This window comes from Cnephaeus nilssonii (assembly GCF_951640355.1).
Source record: "Cnephaeus nilssonii genome assembly, chromosome: 20".
Taxonomy (NCBI): domain Eukaryota; kingdom Metazoa; phylum Chordata; class Mammalia; order Chiroptera; family Vespertilionidae; genus Cnephaeus; species Cnephaeus nilssonii.
Window position 1 is genome coordinate 45,049,767 of NC_137091.1, and position 9,657 is coordinate 45,059,423.

At 58.5% G+C, this 9,657-nt stretch overlaps 1 protein-coding gene across 2 annotated transcripts in view; it reads right to left on the reverse strand.

The window, feature by feature from the left end:
- Window positions 1–9,657, reverse strand: part of IL4I1 (interleukin 4 induced 1) — a 31,807-nt gene that overhangs the window by 3,122 nt on the left and 19,028 nt on the right. The window contains exons 2-6 of one of the 2 annotated variants that reach the window (XM_079800599.1): window positions 8,830–8,910; window positions 6,076–6,205; window positions 1,785–2,023; window positions 1,066–1,178; window positions 409–610 (exon numbers count right to left, since the gene is read on the reverse strand). In XM_079800599.1, the coding sequence (XP_079656725.1) occupies window positions 409–610; window positions 1,066–1,178; window positions 1,785–2,023; window positions 6,076–6,112 (591 nt within the window). In that variant the 5' untranslated portion in view covers window positions 6,113–6,205; window positions 8,830–8,910. Of the gene's footprint in view, window positions 1–408; window positions 611–1,065; window positions 1,179–1,784; window positions 2,024–2,107; window positions 2,253–6,075; window positions 6,206–8,829; window positions 8,911–9,657 lie in introns of those variants that run through there. The other variant, XM_079800600.1, reaches the window with a different exon arrangement.

The following is a 9,657-nucleotide window of genomic DNA, read 5'->3' on the forward strand; positions in this document are numbered from 1 at the left end:
CCAGGGCTATTGTGACATGGGGAACCCGGGAGTATGAGAGGGTTTAGAGGAAGATATGGGGTTCAGTATCAGGATCCTGGGTGTGGCCAGGGGGAGACAGACTTAGATGTGGGTCTCAGGAGATGGGTCTGGAAGACATCTGCCTGCAGATCAAAGTTTAAGCCACAGATGTAGAGAGGCGAGGCTGTCCAGGACAGTGAGTGGGTGGTGGGTGGGGAGGGGATCAGAGAACACATGGTGATGGAGCTTTGGGGACTGGCAGACTTTGCAGGGAACTAAAGGTGGGAGAGGCGGCGATGGGAGACCAGAAGGCATGAGGGGGAGAAGGAAAGGCTGGCCAGAGGGACGATGAGGGGGCGCAGGACAACAGGTGGGGGGCAGGGCTGTGGGACTGGTGGGGGCGCCCACCTTGTTGAGAGCCATCTGGAAGATGTCCTCAGGCGCGTGGCCCTTCTCCTGGGGGCGCAGGTCGTAGCCCAGCTTCTCCGGAATCTTCTCCACCACGTAGTTCCGCAGCTTCACGTCGCCCACTTGGGTCCACGCGTTCTCGTCGTACTGGATGAATTTTGTCAGGTTGAGCCCCAGGCTCTTGCAGAGCTCATGCAGGATCCTGAGGGAGCAGGCAAGGCTGGGGCGGTCCGACGGGGGGAGGCGGGGTTCCCCTTCCCCTGGGGCTTGAAGAAGGGAAGGGGGTGGGTAGGGCAGCTGGGGACGGGGTTTGGGGATGGGCATGAGGCTGGAGTGGGGCTCGGTTTGGGGGCAGCTGGGGCAGGAATGAAATGGGGACAGGCCGGAAGGCTGAGGGCAGTCCGGGTGTAGGACAGGGTCTGGAGTGGGAGGTGGCGTTCACTGGGGTTGGATGAAGGCTCGGGATGGGGAAGGGACCCGGGTCCGGGGAGGTAGAGCTGGGGGTCCAGAGGCACTGGGCGGGGCTAGCTAGGGGTCCAGCTGAACTTGGTGGCTCGAGCACTTCCAGGGGCGCAGTGATGGGGCTGGGGTTAGGAAGAGAACGGACTTGGAGGCTGGGCCCAGAGCAGGGCCCGCCGGAGCCGGGTCAGGCCTCACCTGTGTGACATGGGTATGCGCATGGCTCCCAGCTCCCCAATCCAGCCCGTTTTCTCATCCCGGTAGGTGAGGATGCGGCCCCCGATCCTGTTGGCTGCCTCCAGGATGGTGACCTGAGGGATGGGGGCATGGAACAGGGCCCTTCAGCTCCTCCCACTGACACCATTCCCCCCGCCCCCGTGCCAGACCCCCACTTCCCACCCCCTCAGCTGTACAGACCTAGACCCCACTAGGAGCCCTTTCCTTATGGGGAGGAGGGGTGCTGGGAGAAGAGCATGCCCCAGGAGCAGGTACAACATGCGTTTCCAGACTGCAGCAGGAAGGCTGCGGGTCAGGTTAAAGAGGGACTTCCCAGCTCAGGGAGGGGAAATTTCTCATATGCTCAGAAGCCCCTGGCCTGGCCCAATTCTCATTCTTGGATTTCAGCGAGAGGGACGGTGGTTAGACCTCAGGGGTCACTTCCCCTTGGGCGGAGTGTCCATCTGCACGAACACAAATTCCCCCAGAAGTGTGGAGGATCCCAGACTTCCCTCCGGGATGAGAGTGGAGCTGGGGGTCAAAAGCCCCCCAGTGCAGCACATGCTCCCTCTGGGTAGACCCCGGAAAGCATAGCTCCCTCTCCCCGCCTCCCACCTTCCCCACCCCCCACAGGGATGTGGCCAGGCCCCTCGAGCTGCAGCAGGACAGACTCAAAGTAGACTGCAAGCAGCACTGCTCACCTTGTGGCCGGCCTCACTGAGCGCCTTGGCGGCCATCAGCCCGGCCACGCCGGCACCGACCACGATCACCCTCTGGGGCTTTAAGGTCCGATTGAGGCCCAAGGTCACCACCTTGAGCAGCTGCTCATAGTCAGGGTCTTGCATGCACACCTCGAAGGGGTCCTGGCTGCGGACGGTGTTCCATTCGACGGAGGCCACCAGGCCGAGGAGGACGGGGACGAGGGCGAGGAGGCGCCAGGCTGAGAAGAGGACGGGCCATGGGTGGGGGGAGAGGAGCAGGCGCTGCCCCCCCCCCCCCCGCAGGGTCCCTGGAGCTCACTTACCCAACGAGGCCATGACTTGCACTGGGAGGTGTGTCTGGGTCGGAGGGGAAGCAAGGGCCACTGTGATGGGGGCCGGGTCCCACCCAGCGGGACTCCCCGTGGGGCTGCCCAGCCCCCGCCCCAGCCCTCTCCCTGCGGCCACCACTCTCTCTGGACACGTGTCGCCTGACCCTGGTCCCCAAGCCTCCTGTTCTGTGCTCGCCTGTCTGCCCTGCTCTCCCCTTCCCTGCACCCCTCTCCCCACCTCTGCCTCTATTCCCCCTTTTCCTCACCCCTCCCTGCCCGTCTGTTTCTCCTCGCCCCTGTCTCTGTGTCTGTGGGTCCCCCTGTCTCTGTGTCTGTGGGTCCCCCTGTCTCTGTGTCTGTGGGTCCCCCTGTCTCTGTGTCTGTGGGTCCCCCTGTCTCTGTGTCCGTGGGCCCGCCTCCCCCAGCCTCCTCTGTACCTGAGCTGCCTGAGGATGGAGCACGGGCAGCCCTGCCTCTCCTCTGTCGCCTCCTCGGTCCTTAAATCAGCCAGGCCCCGCCCCCCTCCCTCCCTTTGGGAAACGAAACTGCTTTCCTGGGTCCCAGGGTCAGGTGCTCAGAGCCTAGCTGAGGCTGGAGAGGGTGGCTGGTGGGGCAGAGGGCTCGGGAGGAAGCAAATCAATCTAACTTCTTCCTCTTGCCCCAAATAGTCTGGGGCGGTTGGAGGGCCGGAAATCAAAGCTAAATGAACCATGTTAAGGGCCTGGCCTGGGCCCTGGTGGCAGGGTCCCGTGTCTGCCGTCTGTGCTCTCTCCCCCTCCTGGAAGCTGGGACGGGGGAGCGGGGCCTCTGGCCGTGAGGCTGTGCGCTCCCTGTGAGGGCCTCTGAGTCCCTCTCTGTCAGCTGTTGCTGTGCCCTGCAGGCCGCTCTGAGCCATGACACGGGCCCCCAGTGGGACTCACGGGCAGCGGCAGTGGTCAGAGGCAGGGCCGGGGCCAGCCCGCCTAAGTCCTGGCCCGCGTCCGGTCTACAGTGAGGTGGGAGGGCTGGGCAGTGAAGCCGGCCAGTCCCGGGACCTGCTCCTCAGGAAATGCCAGCTGCTACCACCGTGGGGTGCGGAAGGCACCTGAGTGAGTGCCCCTCGCCCCGGCCTTGCCATCCCTGCATGGAGAACACTGTGGGGCTCAGCTCAGGGTCTGGGCACCTGGGAAACAGCCCCGGAGTCCCTGCCTCTGCCTCTGGGGCACTTTTCTCGCGAGGCCGGCCCTGAGACCAAGCGGACCGGCTATAAGGAATCCCCACACGGACCCTGGCCAGTGCGGCTCGGTTGGTTGGGCGCCGTCCCGTGCACCAAAAGGTTGCCGGTTCAATTCCCAGTCAGGGCAGGGGCTGGGGTTGCAGGCTCCATCCCTGGTTGGGTGTGTACAGGAGGCAACTGATGAATGATTCTCTCTCACATTGATGTTTCTCTCTCCCTCCCTCTCCCTTCCTCTCTCGCCTAAATCAATGAAAACATTAAAAAAAAAAAAAAAAAAGGGAGTCCCACCCGGGCAGCAGGGGTGCCGTGGCTGTGGAGGGCTTTGTCAGGGGAAACATGGCGGGTCCCCTGCAGGGGGCGGGGTGGAGAGGCAGTTTGGGGGATTTTTCTTGGGGCGGGAGGGCGGGGAGGAAAGGCAGAGGGCCGCAGATCCTCAGCAGCAACAGGACTGGAAAGTCCGAGCAGTAAATCAAAGAGGGATGTGGTTGGATGGAGGGCAGGGGTGGGGGGGTGCATACGAGTGAGTCAGAGAACATATGATGCAGGGGTGGGGGGCGGGGAGGCAGTGGCCAAGAAGGAAACAAAATCAGTGAGCGGACAGAGCTCGGAGCCCGACCGCGGGAGAGCGAAGGGCACGGGTCAGGCCACAGCAGCGAGAGGGACTGTCCCAGGGCCCCGCTCGGAGGTGCCCTCAGCTCTGCCTTCACCGGGCCTCACAAGGCTGCACCGGACAGGGAGGATCTGAGGCTCAGGGCGGCCCCTGCCTGTCGCACTCAGTGGCGTGGAGGATGCGGGTGCCGCTGGCTCCTCTAGTCCAGACACCCGAGAGGGAGCGGAACCCGGCCCCGGGAGGGGAAGGCGGGGGTCCCAGGTCCCCCAGTGGGATGGGCAGGTGCCCCCTGCCCAGGGGTCCCGGTGCTCTGCGGCCTCATGGCCAAGGCCCACAGGGAGGAAATGAGGACGGAGCGGGAGGGGGCCGCTGAGCCCGGGGCTCCCAGAGCCTGTCCGAGTGAGGAGCGGGGGGCGGGGGTGGGGGGACCCTGCGGGGTGCCCTGAGTTGATCCCCTGGTCTGCCCCCCACAGGATTGCTTTTCCAAGTCCCTCTGGCTCTGGGCACACCCCAACTCGCCTCCTGGACTCTAGGAAGAGGAGTGGCGTGAGGCCTCCCCCAAGACACCCATTCAGGAGTCAGAGGGAGCGGGAGGGAGGCCGGCAGGAGCCTCGAACTGGAGAAGGGCTCTCGCTAGGGCGGGGCCTGTCCTTCAGTCCCGTGTGCCAAACACTTCAAATCTTTGTTTTTAAATCCTCACCCGAGGACATGTTCATTGATTTTTAGAGAGAGGGGAAAGGGGGAAGAGAGAGAGAGAGAGAGAGAGAGAGAGAGAGAGAGAGAGAGAGAGAGAGAACATCGATGTGAGAGAGAAACACCGATTGGTTGTCTCCAGCAGGCGATCTGACCAGGGATCAAACCCTCAAACTAGGCATGCGCCCCGCCCAGGAACTGGACCTGAGGCCTTTTGTGTGCAGGGCGATGCTCAACCAGCTGAGCCACCAGCCAGGTCCAGGGACAACTTGACAACCTGACAGTGTACAACACTGAGGCCGGAAGTCACCCCTGAGGAGGGGCCGAGTCTGTGCTTGACCCCTGCAGCCGGGCTCCCGGGCTCCCGCCCTGCTCGGCCACAGCTCGGGCTCCTGGACGAGGGAGGGGCCAGGCAGGGCCTCTCCTCCCTGCACAGCTGCCCCTGGGGCCATCTTTGCGGGGGTCGGCCCGGGCACTGTGGAGTGTTGAGCAGCGCCACTGGCCTCTGGCCCCTCAGGCTGTGACAACCACAGGTGTCTGCAGACACTGCCAGCTGTTCCCCGGGTTAGGGTGAGGTTGGATGGAACTCCCAAGTGACCAGATATGGTCCAGGATGGAGACATGGGTGCAGTGGGCAGGAAGGCCACAGGACAGAGGTTGTTTTGGGGACAGGAGATGGTGAGTCATTTGGGGACCGCTTTGGCAGAAGTAACCAGGCCTTCAGCGCCACTGCTGATAATACTGAGGCGGGTACTAGGGCTAAAGTGAGGGTATGGATTGAGGTGGGACGGGTTAGATGACAGATTTGGACTAGGTTAGGTTTCCTAAGCTTGTGGGTAGGAGCTAGACACATTGTGAGAATCGGGGGTGTGGCTGCTGCGGGGAAAGGCCTGGGCTGCCCCCCAAATGGAGTATGTCTGCTTCGGTGAAGGTTGGGATAGTCTGGTTTTATGGTGGAGTTTCCAGACGATAATGTCAGTCCTTCCAGACAAAAACGGTCTTCGGGAGAAAGCCCTGCTGTGTCTGGTTTGCTTCTAGAACCACCAGGATGATTCTAATGGGGTTCGGGTCAAGTGTGAAGCAGCCAGCGACCTGGCCCGGCTCCCTGAGGGCCTCTGTGGCCCGTAGGGCAGCGAATGGCGATGGCAGCCACATGGTCAGGGCAGGGCGTGTGTTCTTTTCTCTGAGTTGGCCCCAAGACCCTGAGTGGGGGGTATTAAAGCTTTCACCGAGCCTCAGAGAGGGGTGGAGCCTGCCCCGGGGATGCCCAGGGCCCCCGGCAGAAGTCCAGATATGGTCAGGGGAGGGGGGCAGAGGGCAGACTTACTGATGCCCTGATCTTGCCTGACCCCTGGGCAGGGGCATCCTTCTCACAGAGCCCTCTTGCCCCGCCTTCCCGTTTCCAACCCCACCAAGCGGTGGGGGCGGGGGGGGGGCACTCACTGCAAGGCTGGCTCTCAGGGGCTCTCTCGGCGCCCATGGCCTTCCGGTTAGCCCGGGACAGAAGTCATCGTCAGGGCGAAGAGTGGTGGCTTTGTCCTGATCCCCTTGTTAGACCAGCGGTGCCAGAGTCCTGGGGTGCAGAGCGGTTGGGAGATTGTGGAGGGCTCCCGATCCCTTCTCTAACGCTTATCATGGAAAATTTCAAGTACATATAAGCACAGAGACCAGGATGATGAACCAGGGCATTCATTGCCCATCTAGTTTCATTTCCATCTTCTCCCTCCCCCACTAAATTATTTCAAAGCAAATCCTAGAAATACTATTATTTTGTAATTAAATACTTCAGGATATTTCCACAAAATAGGGGTTGGCAAACTTTTTCTGTAAATATTTCAGGCAGTTTGGGCCACAGTCTCTGTTTCACCTACTCAACTCTGCCTTCCAAGTAGTCACAACATATAAATGAGTGGGTGTGACTGTGTTCCAATAAAACTTTACTTATAAAAAAACAGTAAGTGGGGCCTTTGTTTGCCAACCTCTGTTCTAGAAGATAAGAACTTACTTTTAATATATATATATATATATATATATATATATATATATATATATATATTGATTTCAGAGAGGAAGAGTGAGGGGAAGAGAGAGAGAAACATCAATGATGAGAGAGAATCATTGATCGGCTGCCTCCTGCACACCCTCTTCTGGGGATGGAGCCCACAACCTGGGCATGTGCCCTTGGCCGGAATAGAAGCCGGGACCCTTCAGTCCACAGGCTATCCATTGAGCCAAACCAGCAAGAGCAAGAACTCACTTTTTAAAAAATAAAACTACAATACCATTAACACATTTACAATGGAATTAAATCAATGTCCACATTTCCCTGAATGTCTCAAAAATTTTAACAGTTGGTTTGTTTGAATCAAGATCTCAGTAAGAGCTCACATTGCATTTGAGTGATTTGCCACTGTCAGTAAGGGTCACTTTCACTCAGTGGATTTGGGGTCCGTGTCCTTAGGACCAGGGGTCTGATGTGACCCACAGGGCCATGCTGGACCCAGGCCCTGCGGAGCAGCACGCCAGGTCTGGAAGTCTTTAGAGCTCACGGGTGAACCAAGATGGTGTCTGGAGGCAAGGTGTGGGGTGCCCGGGCGAGTCCCTGTTTGATCACTGCCAACGGGGTGAGAGCTGTGGGACAGGCACGGGGGTGGCTTGGGACAGTTCTGCCTGGCTTCTGAGGACGAGGGATTCTGTTCCTGGGAAGTCCTCAGCTGCTGCCCTGAGTCTGAGGGCAGACTCCTAAAGCTCCTAGACAATTTCAAGGGAGCAGTGGTGTGCTGGGGCTGGCGCGTACCAGTTCATGGAGTCTACTGGTTAATCCTTGGTTTTGACTTGCAAGCCATTATTAAAAAACTAGAGGCCCGGTGCATGAAATTCGTGCATGGGGGGTGGGGGTGGGGTGGGTCCCCTCAGCCCAGCATGCACCTTCTCTAATCCGGGACCCCCTGGGGGATGTCCGACTGCCAGTTTAGGCCCGATCCCTCACTAATCCCCCTGCTGGCCTGGTCAGGCCTAAACCGGCAGTCGGACATCCCTCTAACAATCCTGGACCACTGGCTCCTAAATCGCTCACCTGCCTACCTGCCTGGTCGCCCCTAACTACCCCTCCCCCTCCGCCGCCGGCCTGATCATCCCTCACTGCCTCTGTGTGCCGGCCTGATCGCCCCTAACTGCCCCCTGCTGTCGACCAGGTCGCCCTGAACTGCCCCCTCCCTGCCGGCCTGGTCACCCCCAACTGCACCCCCCCCGCCAGTCTGGTCGCCCCTAACTGCCCCTCCCTGTCGGCTTGGTTGCCCCCACCTATCCCCTCTGCTGGCCTGGTCGCCCCCAAATGCCCCCCTCCCCGCCCGCCAGCCTGGTCGCCCCACACAGCCTGCTTGTTCAGTCGTTTGGTCGTACCTTACTAACCCTCCTGCCAGCCTGGTCGTAGGCAGCCATCTTGTGAGGGCGTGAGGGTTAATTTGCATATTACCTCTTTATTATATAGGATTATAAATATTTACAATTAATTTTGTTAAAAACTAAGAGGATACATGCCTGGCCAGGGTGGTTCAGTGGTTAGGCATCAACTTATGAACCAGGTGGTCATGGTTCAATTCCTGGTCAGGGCACATGTCTGGGTTGTGGGCTCAGTTCCCAGTGTGGGGCATGCAGTAGGCAATTGGCCAATGATTCTCTCTCATCACTGATGTTTCTCTCTCTCCCTCCCTCCCTCTCCCTTCCTCTCTGAAATCAATAAAAATATAAATTAAAGAAAAAAAGAGGGTACTCAAAACTCATTCCTTCCTAATTGTTTGCTTACATTTTACAAGCATATGCTCTGGAGGTGAATTAACTGCATCTGGACAGTGTGCATCAACTTCCCAAGTTCGTGTCGCGTGACCTCACGTGGGAACGGGTATATGCTTCCTGGCAGGGCTTCCCCCAGCCTGGAGCGATGCGTTAAACACTGACCAGCGCCCCACTGCTTCGGAATCCCGTTTCCGCCTCCCCTAGATGAAGGCCGCTCACTCGCTCGGTAAATCTCTTTCAAACATCTGACCCTCTCCATGCCCATGTGCTGTGCCCGACAAGCCTCATCCCGGGAAGGGGCAGGGCCATTGTGGGAGGCAGTGGGTGGAGGTAGAAAGAAAGCCGTAACCACAAATCCAATCGCCACTCTATCCCTATCGAGAGGAAAGGCGTGCAGCTTACTGAGATTTGCCTTGGCTTAATGCAGAGGAGCGCAGGCAGAGGCCATGTGTCTGGACTGGCGAGGTGCACTCCGTTTTCTTCCTGGAAGGGAAAGTGCAGTTACAATGGAGCCGTCACCCGCAGGGTGGCACCCAGTCACTGCTGACCCTGCTGCACCCTGGGGACTACGAAGCCTGCTGGGCCATTCCCCCAGGGTGCCAGTGCACTGTGACCTTTCCTCCCGCCTGGCACTGTCCGATTTATTATAACTGCTTGTGTTCTTCAAACTGGGGTGTCCAAGGTCACCCTGGAGTGTGGGAAGAAAAAGGGAACTTGTTTGTTTTTATTTTAAAAAATACAAGGATTGCCCTAGCTGGTTTGGCTCAGTCGATAGAGCATTGGCCTATAGAATGAAGGGTCCTGGGTTCGATTCTGGTCAAAGGCACATGCCTGGGTTATGGGCTTGGTCTCCAGCGGGGGGCATGCAGAAGGCAGCTGATCAATGATTCTCTGTCATCATTGATGTTTCTACCCCGACCTCCCTCTTTGCAATTAATAAAAATATATTTTAAAATAATGAAATAAATAAAAAAATACAACTATTGCCCTAGCTGGTTTGGCTCAGTGGATAGAGCGTCGGCCTGCAGACCAGAGTCCCAGGTTTGATTCTGGTCAAGGGCACATACCTTGGTTGCAGGATCCTTCCTAGCTCTCTCCCTGGTGAGTGCTCATGCAGGAGACAACCAATTGATGTTTCTCTCACATCAATGTTTCTGTCTTTCTCTCTCTATTCCACTCTCCCTAAAAAAAAAAAAAAAATCAATGGAAAAATATCTTCGGACTAGAGGC